This window comes from Sorex fumeus, unplaced genomic scaffold (genome assembly GCF_029834395.1).
Source record: "Sorex fumeus unplaced genomic scaffold, SorFum_2.1 ptg000130l, whole genome shotgun sequence".
In the NCBI taxonomy this organism is placed as follows: Eukaryota; Metazoa; Chordata; class Mammalia; order Eulipotyphla; family Soricidae; genus Sorex; species Sorex fumeus.
This window is the reverse complement of record NW_026606187.1, coordinates 8,257,439-8,274,659: the sequence shown is the minus strand read 5'-3', so window position 1 is coordinate 8,274,659 and position 17,221 is coordinate 8,257,439. Positions and strand designations below refer to the sequence as shown.

Below are 17,221 nucleotides of genomic sequence, written 5' to 3'. Positions count from 1 at the left end.
GGAAAATGCTACCTTCACTCCACAGATGTGTTAAGTAACTTGTCCACTGCCACAGGGCCAGTAAACCGCCCACCTAGAAATGTTGGGCCCGAATCCTGGGCTCCCATGTGTCACAATCCTTCCAAACAGCTGCCCACTAGCATTCTATTAGCCTTTCTTCACCTCTATTTTTTTTGCGGGGGGAGGGGCTGGGACACACCCAGCGACGCTCAGGGGTTCCTCCTGGCTCTGCGTCTAGGAATTACACCTAATGGGGGCTCTGAGGACCATACGAGATGCTGGGGATCAAACCCAGGGCAGCAAGGCAGACGCCCTCCCCACACTGTTCCATGGCGCTGCACGCGCCCCCCACCCCCCACGCTCTCGAAGGCTCAGACCACGTCAGCCCAGGATCTTAAGCTGTAGCTGGCTGACCCAGCAGAAAATGACAGGGGACAGGGCTGAGGTGACAGAACGCCCTCCAGTGTTCCTGAGAGGCGAATGCTACCTTGGTCCTAGGAGCCTCCGTCCCGGGGGGCTGCTGCTGCTCACGCAGAGCTGAGTCACTGGCTGGGGCTGGGGCGATAGCACAGCAGACACGGCCCGATCCCCTGGCACCCCGTAGGGCCCCCCAACCCTCCTCAGGAGTGATCCCTGAGGCCTGCTCCTACACCAAGGTGTGAGGGGCACCGCCCACCAGATCTTCCATTTTTAGAATAAAACTGTCAAACCAGACAGTGTCTCTGTGAAACGTGGGAAGTGTCTGGGCCCCACTTATCAGGTCCCTGCCAACATCAACTGCAGCCCATCCTTTTGGCTTCTCCTTGCCGTCCACCTCAAACGGTCCCCAGAGCACTGCCAGGGGTCACCCCAGAGCCTGGCCAGGCACAGCCCCAGAGCACAGCTGGGGCTGCCCTACATAACACATTTTCCCCGTCCCCGGGAGTTGGAGACCCTGGGTAAGTGGCTTTAACTTGGCAGCACCCAGCAAGTCCTGAGAACAGCTGCACCCCCTGTGGGGGAGGGCGAGTTACTGCCTGAGAGCTCGGTGCTCCTGACACAGTGAACACCAACACCAGGCTCCACGTCCTCCTGGGCTGCGCAGTCCCCGGGAAGGGAGGTGAGTTTTCTCCTGTGTGATGATGGGTTCTTGCATATTCCTCTCAGCGGATGGGCAGGATGTGCGCAGGGCAGTAAGCAGGGGCACAACTGCCCCCTAGCGGCCAGCGGCTTTTACTGGAACATCCCTGGGGCAGTGCCCTTGAACTCCACATCTCAGGACGCTTGGAAGCATTTTTCCCTTTGTAAGTGACTTTATTAGTATGGTCACAAGTTCGATGTCTACAGCACATTGATAACGGAGCTGAATACCAGTATTTTCAATACAAGTATTTTAAGTATTTTAAACACGGAAGTGTGGTGACCTGGAAACTTGAGTACTCATGCATTTCCCACGCACCTGCACTTGTACTTCCCACGTACCCCAAATGCCACGCTGGCTCTGTGCTTATCCTTGTTGGCTCTCGGGGGTTGTGTGGCTCGGCCAGGCCAGCACCGCTGTGCCTCTCTGCAGCCCCAGGCTGTCCCGGGCCAGGGTGGTGGAATATGGCATTCCACAGGCAGCGTGGAGGGTGGCGGGGGGTGGGGGGACCCATGCTGGGTTTGGCTGTGGGTCCAAGTAGAAATCGAAGTACCTGCACTGACTATTGCTTGCGGGGGGCCCCCAGGCCCCCGGAGGCCAGCGCCAGCCCCGAGGCCGTTGTGGGATCCCCGCATGAGGCCAGCTGGCCATTCTGGACTCGGTTTCCCTCCCTGGGGCTTCGCGGCTAGAACTGAGACGCGCAGTCTTCCACCAGACAGTCAGTGATGTAGCTGCAGTGCAGGTAGGACTCGTAGTACTTCTTCTCGCTGAGGGAGTTCACGGTCCACGCCACGACCTCAATGTTTTTTGCTGACCACTTTTTCAAATAGTCTCTGGAGAGAAAGGGACAACCAATTCGGTGAGATGGCGGCCAGACGGTTCCAGGAATCTCCTAATGGCCACTTGGCCTGACACTGGCTGAGCATCAGCAAGAAAAGCCTCACGCGATCATTCTCCGCGTGAGAATGCCCACCCACCCGGCTCATCCCCGGGGAAGACACTTCAGTGACCCGCTCAGGATGCCCTGTCCTCATCTCCCGAGTCACACCGAACGGGAGCCCGGCTCCATCCCGCCTGCCCCTGTACACGCCTTTCTCTTTGGACTCCAGAATGCCGGTCTCGTTTTTTAGTTCCTTCCAAGGAACAGGCTCCCTCCTGCCACATCCCTAGTGTATTCTGTTTGCTGCTCATCCAGCCCGAAGCCCACCCACTCTGGACAGTTAGTTTAGCTTACTTGCCGGAGATCCTGGACTGCTCTGGTTGGACCAGATCTCTTTCTCTCTCTCTCTCTCTCTCTCTCTCTCTCTCTCTCTCTCTCACACACACACACACACACACACACACACACACACGTTCCCAAGCACTGATCTCAGCTGCAGCCTTCTGCTGATTGTGTTTTGGGCTCCAGAGGCTGATTACAAACCTCACGAAGGCAGACCAGAGCTTTGTTATAGCGACAGCACCTTACTGACTTGAACGTGCCCACGTGGACATGAGACCTGGCAACTCTAACATAACAGGAACACAGGGGCTGGAGCAACAGCACAGTGGGCAGGGCACACGTCTCGCACAGGGCTGACCTGGGTTTGGTCCCCGGCACCCCACAGAGTCCTGAGAGTCGGTGAGCAGTGAGCACCGGGAGCAGAGTGTGGCTCCAAACAAGGGAAGAAAGAAACCCTGTACTTACGGCGACACAAAATCCTTTTGTATGAGAAAAGCTGAAATCCCACACAGGTACCACAGGATATTGTGCATGCTCCAGTCGAGCAATATGTCCATGACCACAAAGAATCCGTGTTTCCACAGGGAGTCGTAGCGCGGTTTGCCCTCGCCCGTGTGGCTTAGGCTCCACGGTCTGTGCGTCAAAGCTGTCACTATATTCCCATCCGCTTGTCTCATCTGCGGGAGAATTCGGCACCACAGTGATGACATCTGGAGGCAAGCCTCTCTCACGTCTCCGATACACTCCTCTCCCCAAGCTCCCTTCTTCAAAGAGGGTCTTAACTGAGCCCATTTCCCAGCTATCTTTTCATTTTTATTTATTTTTTTGGCTTTTGGGGTCACACCTGGCAATGCTCAGGGCTTACTCCTGGAGGTGCTCGGGGGACCCTGTGGGATGCAGGGGATCAAACCTGGGTCAGCCACATGCAAGGCAAACATCCGCCCCGCTGTACTATCGCTCCAACCCCTACCTTTTTAATTTTTTAATGCCGCCTTAGTCATCACTATTATCCTGACAAAGGGGCAAGATTTTGAACGCTACCTTATAAATAACTTCAGGTAAAAACGAGCAGACCATACTATTATTGTAGAGCTGAGGAAACTCCATGTATATTTTCTTCAGAGCATCAGTTGCCTGTAAAACAGAGATTTCATGTATCTTAAAAGCGATTCAATGTTCTACCCAGTAACTATTACATATTATGTGTAATCCTAGAGACTCCATTAGAAGCTCAGACAAACAAGGCTGTTAAAAGGGCTATTTTGAGAGATTCTACTCTCCATGGGGATACTTTTTCTTTCTCTTTTTTTTTTTTTGGTTTTGGGGCCATACCTGGAGATGTTCAGGGTTTAGTCCTGGCTCTGCTCTAAGGAATCACTCCTGGCAATGCATGGGAATCATGTGGGATGTTTGGGATCGAATCCAGGCCAACTGTGTGCAAGACCGGTACCTTACCTAACGCTGTCCTATCGTGCTGGCCCCGGAGAGGCTTTTCGCTGGACACACTTTTTAGAGGCCGGATAGTACGGTGCTCAGGCCTGGCGGCTCTTGGGGCTCATCTGGGTCAGACCCAGGGTCAGTGGAGGGGTGACACTGGGGTCTGAGCTCAGGGTCCCCAACAAGGAAGCCCACCCTCCCTCCACCACACGAGCTACCTGCCCAGCCTCTCAGCCACACCGACACAGAAGCTGGGATTCTGTGGCTTTACTATCTTGTCAAGCCACTCGCCCCTTTGGGCACATTTTGGGCAAGCAGAGGCCGGAAGTGAAACTTGAACAAGCCGATGCTGGCTGGGCCCCTGTGTGGCTCCCACTCGCCTGTGGTTTAATTCACACTAATGGCAGCACAGGCATCTGTGCGTTAGAATCACGATCTTGTCATCTAGTTTCGTTACAGGGAAAAGCCAACTACACCCACAACTCACTCTCTCTCTGCTTTTCTTGCTGAAGCCAGAGCCAATCAGCTGGAGAATTTCAGGGCACAGATTTTTCTCAGTCACAGGGCCCAGCCATCTCCAACACGGGGCAGAAGCAATGGGACAAGGGAAGAGAAGGGGAAGGGCCAACGCTGCCCCAACAAGCCAGGGGTGTCTTTGCTCTAGGAGCCTGGCGAATAAATGAAGAAGTGATTCTGCAACCTCCATGTGTTCGTGGACTGGGCCAGTGAGTGCCAGTAGCAGTGTTAACCAGACATAAAGCGGGAGTATATGCCACCTCGTGGCAGCTGACTGGCAGGCAGAGTGTCACAGATGCGTGCGCACCAACTGCTTTCTGGCTCACGGCACGTGCATTGGGCATGGCTCCTAATTACATCTTGTCCACATGACCAACTTGGTGAGTTTCTTATACTCCCGTTTTGTCCAGGATGCTGAAGCTGATAGAGCCTGAGGCTAGAGCTGAGTGCGCCTGGTGCCGGCACTCACTCGGTCTGTTTCCCTCCCTCCGTTATGCAGATTCACCATCTCCAGGGTGCTACCCATATTGCCTCCATGATTTTCTTTTTCTTCTTCTTTTTTTTTTTTTGTTTTGCACAGGTGGTCACTCCTGGCTCTGCACTCAGGAATCACTCCCGGCTGTGCTCGGGGGACCATATGGGAACCTGGGTCGGCCGCGTGCAAGGCAAAAATGCCCTACCCACTGTGCTATTGTTCCAGCCCCGGCTCCGTGATTTTCTTACTGGCCTCCTGGGCCACGCCCAGTGGTGCTAAGGGCTGACTCCTGGCTCTGTGCTCAGGGACCAGTCCTGGTGGGTATGAGGTGCTGGAGATCAAACCCAGGTCGCCGTGTGCAAGGCAGGCGACCGCCGCTGATCTAGCTCCCTGGCCCCACCTGCTCCTTTCTACTCCATTTTGGTGAATCAGATCCTGGTGTTCTGCCCAATTTTGTCTGGGACACCTTTGACCACACAACCAGAAAACTAAGAAATTAACATGAAGGTTGCTTCACTATGGGCCCCCAAACCTCAGTGGAACCTGGGGTGATTGTTAAAGAGACAGGTTTCTTTCTCTTTTCCCATGTTTTGGGAAGTGCCAGGGATCGAACCCAGAGCTGGTAAGTGTTCTCCCACGCACCTGAGCCCTGCCAATAAGAACCCTGCCATCCTATGCATTTCCAGAACTTCTTTTCAGGAATTATGGCCCAGGAATTCCTAGTTTTAAAAAGGTGTTCCTGGTCATTCTGATACAGCCTTGATGGGAAAAGCTAGACAAGGGGAACTACCTGTTTATCAGGCTAAATCAGCACCATTTTCCCTCTCTTCAAAACTGGGAGTTTGTTATACTAAATGAGTACATGTTAAGGGCCACACTGCAAGTGTTAATAACTGGGAGTTTATTAGACAAAATGAGTACATATTGAGGTTCACAATTCAGGTGTTAATAACTGGTTTTAACTATGTTCTTGGATTAATAATAATTTTTTTAAATAACAGAGGTTGGAGACATAGTACAGTAGGAAGGGTGCTTGCCTTGCAAGCAGTCACCCTGGGTTCCACCCCCAGGCCCCCCATGTGGTCCCCAGAGAAGTGCCAAGAGTAATTCCTGTATTAAGAGCCAGGAGTAACCACTGAGCATTGCTCTGTGTGTTCCAATTCCCCACCCCCCACCTCACAAAAGGACATCAGAATTCTCAATCATAGATGAGCAGATTTTAGCTATTATTACCCCTATTACCCAAATGGGGAAAAGAATATTTATACTCAGAAAACTGGTTATAATAGAACAAATCTCCAGTCTGAACCCTATTTTTCCATTATAATATATATCATATATATATGACATATATTTTAATGGGAGGGATGCTAGAAGTTGAACTCAGGGTCTTAAGGATAGAAAGCACACACTAAAAAGGATCAACTCTACAATATATTTATCTAATTAAAATTTAAGCAAATTCTTAAATATGCCATCTATATAAGAAACTAGTAATTTTCTGATGAGAATATATCCGCTCAAATCATAGATAACCAAAACTATATAAGGAACAGAAATCACACAGAACAGATAAATTTAGGGTAAAAGATAAATATTCTACTAGCTACCGGAAGCTTGAAAGACAAGGGTCTCCTTTACCTCCGCTCACATGTCTGAAGATGCTTCATGCATTAGCCAGACCAACTAGCTGCATTTACAACTCTCAAATTCTTTTTTTTTTTAAATGAAGTTATCCAAGCGGTCTGATCAAAAAGAGCATCTTTACCAGTTCCGTAATATGTTTTGTAAATACTTTATGCAAAGAAGGAAATCCAACTCTTGGGAGCTGTAGCAGTTCTAGCAAGGGTTAAAAAGGTTTCATGCTTGACTGTGTCCTTGAAGATGTGGATTTCTTGTACTGCGTACTTTTGATCAGCAAACACATTACTGTGGGAAAGGAATAATTTAAGGGGACCACGTAACAGAAAAACAGAATCTACTTTGGAAGTGACCTTGGAAGCAGGGTGGCCTCTGTGGCACGAACTGTACCTTATTTGCTTGGCTTTTGACATCAAAGAAGATTTTGAGGTCATACTTCAGGCACTCTGTGACAGCTTCCCTTAGAGTAGGAACCTTTTCGTCAGGGAAATCATTCCTATGAGAGAGGGAGAAGGAGTACATGCACAGCAGGGGCAAGGGGCAAAGGGCAAAGGGTCAAAGTGTCATGAACAGACAGCGGACAAGTGTCTCCCCAAGGAATAAAAAGAATGTTTCCCCCCAATGTCCCTTCCTCAGCCATGCTGAAGTCCAAGGGTAATTAAATCTATGCACCGAAACCAACTGCCAGTTGCTCTTTTTTTTTTCCTTTTCTTTTTTTGGCCACACCTGGTGATGCACAGGGGTTACTCCTGGCAGTTCTTGGGAATCATATGGGATGCCGGGGATCAAACCTGGGTCAGCTGTGTGCAAGGCAAATGCCCTCCCTGCTCTATTGTTACTCTGTCCCCTGCTAGTCACTGTGGACCAAGAAAGCAACAATCCCAACAGTTACAAATTTTAGAAAATAACTGGATTTCCACTATATGAAAAATAATTACAAACCTTTTTACCAAGGGGTAGGGTATAAGCCACTTTTGGAGAACTGTCCTGACAGCATGCTATCCAGGAAGGTCAGTTAACTCTACCAAGTGCAGCGGTGCAACTTCCCGGTAAAGTGTCTCATACCAGATTTCTCACACGATGACATTTCGTATTCTAACTTACTCTGTGAATCCAACTACCTTAGCTCAAGGCCTTGGCTGGAAGAAGGGGGGTGGGGGAAGGTCTTTTAAACAGTGCAGGTGAGTTCCGGCCATTCCTTCCAGGCCTGTTCCCCGGGAGAGATGGGGGTGTGAGGAGGTGGGGGGGGGATTTGCAATCCCCTGCGAGAGGCACAGCTCCATCTCCTTTCTCGGGATGAGCATCTCTCTTTGCACTAACTCTGGGCTACTCTCCTTACAACGCGGCCCCTACACAGGCCAGTTCTTCATGTGTGTTCCTACAAAGAAAACACAACTATGCCAATGATGGACATGAGTCTGGTTATGGTAGGTATGAAGAAGATGAGAGATTCACCCCTGAATCACACCTCCTGGGAACTTTTATTTATTTACTTGAGGGGGAGGACAGGGTTTCAGCCACACCTACTGGTGCCTGGAGGTCATTCTCCATGGTGCTGGAGGACCCTGTGATGCTGGGGATTAAAATCTGGGGCTCCTGCATGCAAAGCGTCCAGTCCATCTCAGTCCTTTGACACATCTCCCTGGGTTCTCCTAAACGGTTTCTTTTTCTTTTTTCTTTTTTGCTTTTTTTGGGTCACACCCAGCGATGCTCAGGGTTACTCCTGGCTCTGACTCCTGCGGTGCTTGGGGAGACCGTATGGGGTGCTGGGAATCGAACCCGGGTCGGCCGCATGCAGGGCAAACGCCCTACCCGCTGTGCTATCGCTCTAGGCCCTCCTAAGCAGATTTTTAAGGGTGATCTAACTTTAAGCAGTTTTTGCTTTTAGTGACTTTAAGCCCCCCATCTTTTTGTGGTTATGATGTTGTAATATTAAAACCAGCCTCTTTCTTGAAAACGCCTGAGCAATGAGATATCTGGGAAGAGAAAGAGCAAGGGTCTACAGATGGACTCCCAAACCTCTTCGAACCAAAGGATTAGTTCATCTGGCTGATTTGCAGTTTACCAATCCTAGGAAAACACAAGTCTTGATCATCTTATAGGGAGGTTCATACCATGATGACTGAATCGAGGGGGGGCAGGAAGACTTGTCAAAGGGCTTCGTAGGTCAGGGACTCAGATTTAATCACAGGCACCCCCTGTGATCCCCAGAGCATCAAAGCAGGAGCCGCCCCTTGGCACTACTGGGTGGGGCCCACAAACCAAACCACCCAATGGATTAATCATCAACACTTAAGAACGGAGCATTTTCTAGACAAATGATACAGCACAAACAACTGAGTGCAGAACGTTTATCAATATTATAAAGAGCTGCGATTTATATAACCACAATCCAAAGTATACCAAACAGACAGTAGAATATTCCAAGATGTTGAGAGCTGTTTGTTGGATCGCAGGTCTAAACATTTTAGGCTTAACATGGGGGGGGGGGGGCGCGGGGTGGGAATTAGGTCTAATCAAGATATACTCTGTCCAATAAGTAGGCGTGTCTGGCTCTTAAAAGTTACTGAATTCATGATTCCTCAGAAGGGAGGGCTGGGTCAAAAGACGTTTTGAAAGATTTTAAAGAATGTGTAACATCTTTTGTGTGGAACCATAGCTGAAACATATTTGAATTGAAGGCATACCGCGCAATCATTCTTTTTTCCTTTTGTTTGGGGGACAAACTGGGCCACACCCAGCGGTGCTCAGGACTTACTCCTGGCTCTGTGCTCAGGGGTCACTCCTGGTGGGGCTTGGGGGACTGTATGTGGTGCTGGGGATCGACTCTGAGTTGGCCCCCACACAATTACTTTTATATTTGTGTATATTGTGAGAAGGTCTTCAGAGGAAGGTGAGCTGACATCCATCATCACACCATGGACACATTTTTGGGGGTGCCGACACCTCACACTTCTTTTGTTTTCATGTAATGAGAATTTTCAAGATCTACCCTTGGGACAACCTTCAAACGAAGAATATAGCAGCATTAACTCGACTGTCACCAGGCTATTAGTCCTTTAATTGCGCACTTATTATTTGTTCCTAACTGTGTCTTTTGACCACGGGCACCAGTTTTGCCCACCTCTTATCCAGCTAATTTCTTAGTGTACCTAAATCCCAAACACTGACAAGTCAACTCTTTTGAGGGGCAAGAGGGGTGACGCCGGCAGTGCTCAGGGTCACTCCTGGTGGGGCTCAGGGGCCATACAGGATGCTGGGGACCCCGGGTCAGCTGCGCGCTAAGCAAGCATCATACCCGCCCTACTACCGATGCCGCCCGAGGCGTTAACCTTTGCCACTGCTCTTAACCTCGGGGGACTCTCACTTATCTGACAATGCAAAATGACTGCCCGGGAGCAGCAAGACCGAGTCCTGTGGGGCTGGAGCCATGGGACTTCGGGGAGGGCGTCAGTCTGCCCGGGCTAGTCCCGGGTATCCCACCCCGTCCCCTGGGCACTGCCAGAGTTAATTCCAGGAGTGACCCCTGAGCACTGCAGAGTTGTGACTCAGAAAGGAAAACAACCCCCGCTCCCCTAAAACAAAAACACAGAACAAAACAGAGTCCTGTCTTAAGACGAATTCAAAAGTCAAATCTGGTGTCAAAAGAAAGACCTGCCCAGCCTATCTCTGTGGTCACTGCTGCTGCCTGTTATCTGGAAAGCCTGTCACAGAGGCCGTCGGAAGGCGTCCTGCTTTGTGAGCACCGCCCGCAGCAGCTCTGAAACAGAGGCCAACGTGAGCCACTCACCTTAACCTGTGATTTGCTGCGGGATTCAGTTTCCTGACTTGTTCGAAGGTCAAATCACACAGTCGGCCCGTACCGTCGGTCGTCCTGTCTACTGTGTTGTCGTGCATCATGACGGGAACCCCGTCGGAAGTGAACTCAACGTCCAGCTCCACACCCATTGCTCCATTCTTAGCTGCCTTAACAAAAACAGCCACAATATTAGTGGCAAGTGGCCACCGGCACACTTGTCAATCCCGCCGCTCTTCCCTTCCTCCACCCAGAAGATGGTGGTCTCCTTTGCTTCTTCCTGGAGTTAATCTTCGACTCACATTTAGAGATTCTCAGAAACGGCAGCTTCCCCGCCCTGCCCATCCCTTACCGAAGCGGGCAGGAGGCAGGGCAGTGGACGCTGACGCTTGCTCTGGTTGCTTTAAAGACACGTGCCCACAGAGGGCTTAACGTTAGAGATACTTAGGGGCAGAAGTCACAGTCTAACGGCACTTGCTGCGCAGGCGGTCAACCCAGGCTCCATCTCCAATGCATCACATGTTCCCTGACCCCCTCCAGCAGGGTTCCCTTAGCACGGGGCCGGAACTCCAGAGCACTGGTGGGTATACGGCCTCCAAACAAACAAACAAACAAACAAAAATGCAACCTGTCTGCCCCATTTCCCCATTTCTGTCCATCAACGCTGACTGGTCCCTGAGACCTGATGAGGCTGGTCTTGCTGATCAGCGAGATATTATCACACGACTTGGGCATGATAAGGTTGGTGGTTTGAACTGCACCTTCTGCAAGCAGGAACCCAGGCAGTGCTTCACGGGGAGCTCACATTTGGTTGAGGGGGCTGAGCTGGATGGGCTCTGTGGTGTCACCAGGAAAGGAGGGCCTGAACACACCACAGGGGCCGCGGGCCGCTCCCCTGGGGCACCAGCCCACCTTTAGTTCTTGGCTTCTCTGTCACAATGAGAACGTGAGTGCTCATCACGAAGGAGAGTTTAAAATGTATAAAGAAATAAACAGTGCAAGCATACGTAGCAGTATACAGCAAAAGAAAAACAAGACGATGTCACGTTAACCAGACTCCCATCTACCTCTTCCTGACCCCAAACAGAGGAATAGCTGAGCATTCCCTGAGTGCCTGAAAGATGTCAGTGACTCACCTGACCCTCCCAGTTCTATTGGCGGCTACTATGAAAGTTCTCCTTTTCAGGTGTCTGAGACATATTCGATATGCCAAACACAGTCACAAGTCTCACGATGGAGACATTACTGGGCCCGCTCGAGCAAATCGATGAACAGCGGGAGGACAGTGCCACAGTGCTACTATCACAGTGCTTTTCAGGTGAGGAAACGGAGACAGAGAGCAACTCAGAAAACTTGGTGTGGCTCAAAGAATGAGGATGTGGTCACAACTGCATTTCTTGAAACTGTAGCCGATGCTGGTTTACCCAGCCAAGGAGGAGGCACACCCCAGCCCCAGATTAGGCTTCTGATGAGGGGCTCCCCCTGGCCATGAGGGAAGTGCTCACAATTTTGTACATTTGCCAACTACTTATTATTGTCGGCTGGGTTGTTTTTTGTGGGTCGGGGTGGTTCAGGGTCATACCCCGGTGTGCCTGGGAGACCATGCGGTGGCGGGGATCTGAGCCTGGGCCTCCTGCATGCGAAGCATGCGCTCAGCCCATCTGGCCTCCCCTCTAGCCCTGTGTCTTGTGTATCGCAGCTGTCCTGGTGGGTCTTGAGTGATGGTTGGTACGTGCACGTCCCCGATGGCTGAGAACATGGAGTCTTTCCCCTCAGGAACTCAACTGGCCACCTGGACATCACACACTGTCCAACTCAGAGAGTCTAGAGTAGATTCTGCCAGGCACTGCTGAGCTGAGAGGAGAGTGGGGAGCGAGAGAGAGCGAGAGAGAGAGAGAGAGAGAGAGAGAGAGAGAGAGGGGCGGGGGGCTGGGTGGGTTGTGGGTCCCTACCCATTTTAGGGGGGAGAAACCAAGGACAGTCATAGCACAGGCAGATTTGGTCTTGTAAAAGAAGGCGGGAACGTGAAGAGCCAGGCCAGTGGGTGACTCCGGATAAGGCAGCCTGGAAGGCTGAGCCCCGGCTGATAAAAGAGAACCAGCGGGGCAACAGGACAGCGGGGAGGGCTCTGGCCTTGCATGTGGGTTTGACCCTCAGCACCCCATGGAGTCCCCTGAGCCCCACCAGGAGTGATCCCCGAGTGCAGAGCCAGGAGTTGGCCCTGAGTACAGTTGGGTCTGGGGCAAAAAAAAGGGGGGGGAGGGGTAACTTCTGTTTTCTAAGTAAAAGGAAAGTAACAGAAAGGCCCCCAGGCAGGAGTAGGTCACCAGCTGGACGGCTTGGGGCTGAGAAATGGCCTAAAGGTCAAAGGACTCGCCTTGCTTAGGTGGCCAGCAGGCCATGATCCTCTCAGCATTTCAAAATGCTGCCCCCACCCCACACACACAGAGTTTCGATCGCTTATGCAAATCAAGTTCTTCTCTGCACAAAAGCCAGAGTTATCCTCGCTTTAACCGGGTGTGGCGGACAATGGAGGCGCTTCTGGGAAGGGAAAGAGGGAGCAGGGCGGAGACCAGTGCTGGGGTGAGAGATGGTGACGCCTGCGGGTGGCAAGGGCCCTGGCAGTGTCCAGGGCTAGTGAACACGCTGCAGACGGTCACAAGAATCCTAAGCCTCTCGGATCCAAAGTGACCCCATGGGCCTCCCCGACACGCATGCCTCATGATGGAAGTCCATTTACTGCTTAGGAATGCAGGTCTGTAGTCCTGGCTGCTAGCGGCCAAGGCATCCTCAGGGGCTGGGGGGAGCGCAGAGGTGGGGCATTGCCTTGCAAGACTGAGGCCCTGGGTTTGACTCCCGGCACTGTGGGATCCCCCGAGAACTCCTGGGAGTGACACCCAGCACAGCTGGCTGTGTTAACCCAGGCCCCCCAAACACCCTGATGAGCACCAGGAACAGTGCAAGGGCTTTAAGATAAAGAGGGCCGGACAGACAGTGCAGGGGGTACATCCCTCCCTTGCAAGCAGCTAACCCAGTTCTGATCCCAGCATCGCCCAGTTTCACCCTCAGCCCCACCAGGAGTGATCCTTGAGCAGAGAGTCAGGAGCAACCCCTGAGCACCACCGGGTGTAACCCACACAACAACAAACAAATCAACAAAATTAAGGCAACAGAGGGAAAGATAAAAGAGAAAAGGGCTGAACTTGACCCAACAACAACGAAAAGCGATAGCACAGCGGGTAGGGCGTTCGCCTTACAAGCGGCCAACATGGCCGACCCGAGTTCGATTCCTCCGCCCCTCTCGGAGAGCCCGGCAAGCTACCGAGAGTATTCGATATGCCAGACACAGTAACTGTTGTTAAGTCTCCAATGGAGACGTTACTGGGCCCGCTCGAGCAAATCGACGAACAACGGGAGGGCCTTTTAAAGCCAGGATAAAAACTGATTTATACCTAAAATAAAAAAAAAAACCCAACAACTTACTTTATTTTTGAGGCCACACCTGGCAGTGCTATTCCGGATCCCTGAGTTTGGGGTGGGGGTAGTTCTGGGTGTGGCCCCCCCCCAAACAAAAATGGTGGTTGAACGTGGTTAGAAACAATCCAGCACCTTCCATTAGACTAAAATCTAACTGCCCACCCCGTTTCTCTTCCACACTTACATGTTTTGCTTTTGCACTGAGATGACTGTGAAGATTCGCGCCACCTTTAGACTGGCTGAAGCAGCTGGCACCTGTGGGGGTTTACCATGGCCCGAGCACTTCAGGTGGCAGCGAATCACGACGATTTCCATTTTACAGATGAGGATACTGAGGTCAGGGCTGGGGCTAGAATAAGGCAAGGGGTCCGGCAGTGCCTTGCTTGCTAAACTCTCCTCATGACTCGATGGGGACACAGACAGCTGAAGTAACAAGTTCATTACCCAATGGTCTGCCCCTAATTGCACAAAGGGCGGTCTGCCCAAGTTTTTACACTTGAGAACTTATCTGAATGACCTAGAAGAGCACCCAGAGTGGAGTCAGCAGGCTTAATTTCAGAAGGAGCCGTGGGTGGCAGAGCTCGGTTCCTTCCCCCCACCCCCATGTCAAAATCATTATTTGTTCAGGAAAAGGAGAAGATGAGATGGATTTCCGCATTTGCAGAAGTGCCTTGACAAACACTTGCTAAGCCCAGTTGGCATGACTGGAGCTGGGAGGAACCACAGGGTCCGGGAGAGCTGCAGGAATAGCGGAGGGTGGGATGGGTGAGATTATTCCCTGCGTGCGCTGAGCTGGGTTCAATCCCTGGCACCCTATCCTGTCTCCTGAGCACAGAGCCAGGAGGAGCGGAGAGAGCGAGAGAGACCCCTGCCTGCCTCCAGGGAGGTCTGGGGAGGGAGATCATAGAGATGCTTCAGATGACCAGGAAGACAAACAGGTCAGCTCCTTTGCCCGGTCTGGTTAGAGACCCACTCTCGCCTAAGCCTCTACTTCACATTTCCTCCCCCCAGGGACAGAATACAGCCGCCAAGTCAGGCCACTGACCCGCCATCAGGCAGCTCTACAAACCAGTGACTGAACTGGGAGCTTGTCCTCCCATTCCCAGGGCAGGGCCTGGGCACTTGCGGGCACCTGTTCCAGGACACTCACCCCCACCCCTGCCCCGGCTCCCTAGCTGGTTCCTGCTAATCATTCCAATCTTCGGCTCAAAAGCCACCGTCTTGGCAGGCCAATCGACCTGGCCCTGTCATTTTAAGACTCCCAACCGCCCGAGGCTTCCCCCACCCGCGCGCGCAGCCACCTGAGGTTCCGGTGACCCCCTCCCCGGGTAGGGGCCCACAGCCAGGCGGCGGCGGGCGCTCCGGGGGCTCTGCAGTCCCCAGAGGCTCCGGCACGCAAAGCCTGGACCCTGGGTCCTCGGAGCCCTCTCCACGGCCCCTTCCCTGCACCCCGGGAGTGTCTCCAAGCAGCTCGGCTTGTTCGGGTCGGGGCGGTCGCGCCGGGTCGCGGGGGGCGGGGAGGGAGGGGCGGCCGGCCGGGTCCTGCAGCTGGGGAGGGGCGGCCGGCCGGGTCCTCCGCGCCCTGCAGCGGGCAGGCCAGCAGCGGCGTCCTGCTTTTCCCTCCTCCTTGGAGAGTCCCGCCCGGCTCTGCGCCCGGGGCTGAGGCCTCCCGGCGGGGCGCGGGGGTCGAGCCCGGGTCGGCCGCGTGCCCGGCCCAGCCCTCCCGCGGTGCGCCCCGCCCGGCCCCGCCGCCCCTCCCGCGGGCGTCCCGGGGGTCCCCCGCGCCGACTCACCTGCCGGATGGCCGCCAGCGTGTTCTCGGGCGCGTCGTGGCTGCCCCCGCGGTGCGCGATGGCGGCGGCGCGGTCGCGGGGCCTGAGCACCTGCAGGACGCGGCGCGCGGGCAGCGGCTCGAAGCTGCAGGCGCGCAGCAGCGCGTAGAGGCTGCAGGTGAAGAGGCAGGAGCTGAAGGGGCTGCGCGTCGCGAGCAGCAGCAGCAGCAGCAGGAAGGAGAAGGGGCCCAGGAGGCCGCCCTGCTCCTCCCACAGCCACATGCCGGCGCCCGCACCGGCAGGACGGGAGTCCCGGGCCGCCGGGGCCCCGGGCGCTAGGACGAAGGACGAAGGCGCGGACGCCCCAGGGACTCGCCGCGGCGGCGCCCTCGCCGGGACCAGCGCTGCGCAATGGCGGCGGCGGCCACGTCCGGAAGGGGAGCCGGCGGCCCGGCCAATCGGAGGCCCGAGCGCGGGGGTTTGGGGGGGGGGCGGGGCCGTGGCCATGGCAACGGGGGCGGGCCCAGGCCCGGGCTCCGTTCCGCAGGGGCAGTGGGATCGTTCCCGGGTCCCACACCGCGCTCCCGCCCCGGGGTTTCTCCTCCGCGGTAGGAGGAATGTGAAACCGCCCAGAGGTTGCATGTAGGTCACGGTGATTTTTTCATGCAATCTGCAAGGAGATTTCTCGGGGTGGGGGCGGTGGGGGCAGTGCTAACGTGATTTCGTTCAAGCCGGTTCGATCCTAGATGTGCGGAATCCGCTGCCCCGGTCCATCTGCTGCCCGGGACTGCTCCCCTAGGACTTAAACTCTTCTGAGTAAAGCGAAACTGCAGGAAGTGCAGTCCTTGGAAGAATACTGACTCTTTCATGCCTGAGGCAATTAAAGAGGAGGCAGAGTCGGATGTAAAGCTGGAAGGGCTTTGGTGGTTGTTTTTGGGTTTTGGGGGGGTTCACATCCGACAGCGCTCAGGAGTTACTCCTGGCTCTGCACGCAGGAATCGCTCCTCGCCGTGCTCGGGGTACCCTATGGGATGCCAGGGATGGAACCCAGGTCGGTCACATGGAAGGCAAACGCCCTCCCCGCTGTGCTATCGCTCCAGTCAAGCTAGGAGGATTTTAATGGTTCCCTTCATGTTATAGATAAGAGAACGGAGGCCAGAAGAGGGGAAACAATTGAGCAACAGTGGCAGATCAGAATTGGCTTGAAGGACCCCAGATTTAGGTCTGAAACGATTCCAGTACTGTTCCTCTGCCTAAATTACTCCTCTTCCTTCCAAGAACTTGGAGTGGGCCTTACGTAACCAGGTGTAGTGCAAGAAAGAGGGAGCCTAGCAACCACCCTCGCACAGACTGCAGGGGGAAAGGCGACTTTTGAAACTCACATTGCACTCGCTACAAAATAGCCACGGGAACGAGTCTCTGTCTGGAAGGCAGAAGAGAGTCCTTAAGTCTAAAAACAGAAAGGGGTCATTACATCCTATGTTGCAAAGCTGGAAACGTATTTAGAGAACGTTGGCAAACGTTCAGGGTCTTTCCTGCCATCTTCAACCTGTTAATTTTCCACTTGAACCTAATTTCCCGATATATTGAGGAAGGGTAAGGGAAGTCTTAATGCTTAGAGTTGGCAGCTAGGATTCAGCAGGTTTTATTGACAGAGAAAGTATTTTGGCGAGTATCATGATTTTCAACGACCTCAGAGAAAGTGTAACCCCTTTTAAAGATCAGTTTTTTTTAAAGTTAGTTTTAAGGAAAATTTCTGGGGCCT

At 53.3% G+C, this 17,221-nt stretch overlaps 1 protein-coding gene across 2 annotated transcripts; it reads right to left on the bottom strand.

Moving 5' to 3' along the window:
* Window positions 1-1,282: 1,282 nt before the first annotated feature.
* GDE1 (glycerophosphodiester phosphodiesterase 1) lies at window positions 1,283-15,816 on the bottom strand. Of its 2 annotated transcripts, none has more exons than XM_056138860.1 (6): window positions 15,478-15,816; window positions 10,202-10,377; window positions 6,802-6,907; window positions 3,384-3,476; window positions 2,808-3,019; window positions 1,283-1,953 (listed from the first exon to the last, which is right to left on the bottom strand). In XM_056138860.1, exons 1-6 carry the CDS (start codon window positions 15,736-15,738, stop codon window positions 1,806-1,808), a joined length of 996 nt encoding a protein of 331 aa, XP_055994835.1. In that variant the 5' UTR covers window positions 15,739-15,816; the 3' UTR covers window positions 1,283-1,805. The 2 variants fall into 2 exon arrangements, with proteins under 2 accessions (XP_055994835.1, XP_055994836.1); XM_056138861.1 differs by having other exon boundaries at window positions 10,202-10,373; window positions 15,478-15,610.
* Between the last annotated feature and the right edge of the window lie 1,405 nt (window positions 15,817-17,221).

Coding starts and splice junctions, on each gene's coding strand:
- GDE1 (XM_056138860.1), bottom strand. CDS start 15,738: ATGTGGCTGTGGGAGGAGCAGGGCGGCCTCCTGGGCCCCTTCTCCTTC. Junction 10,378..15,477: donor CGCTGGCGGCCATCCGGCAG/GTGAGTCGGCGC, acceptor GTTTTTGTTAAG/GCAGCTAAGAATGGAGCAAT. Junction 1,954..2,807: donor CAAAAGGATTTTGTGTCGCC/GTAAGTACAGGG, acceptor CTTTCTCTCCAG/AGACTATTTGAAAAAGTGGT.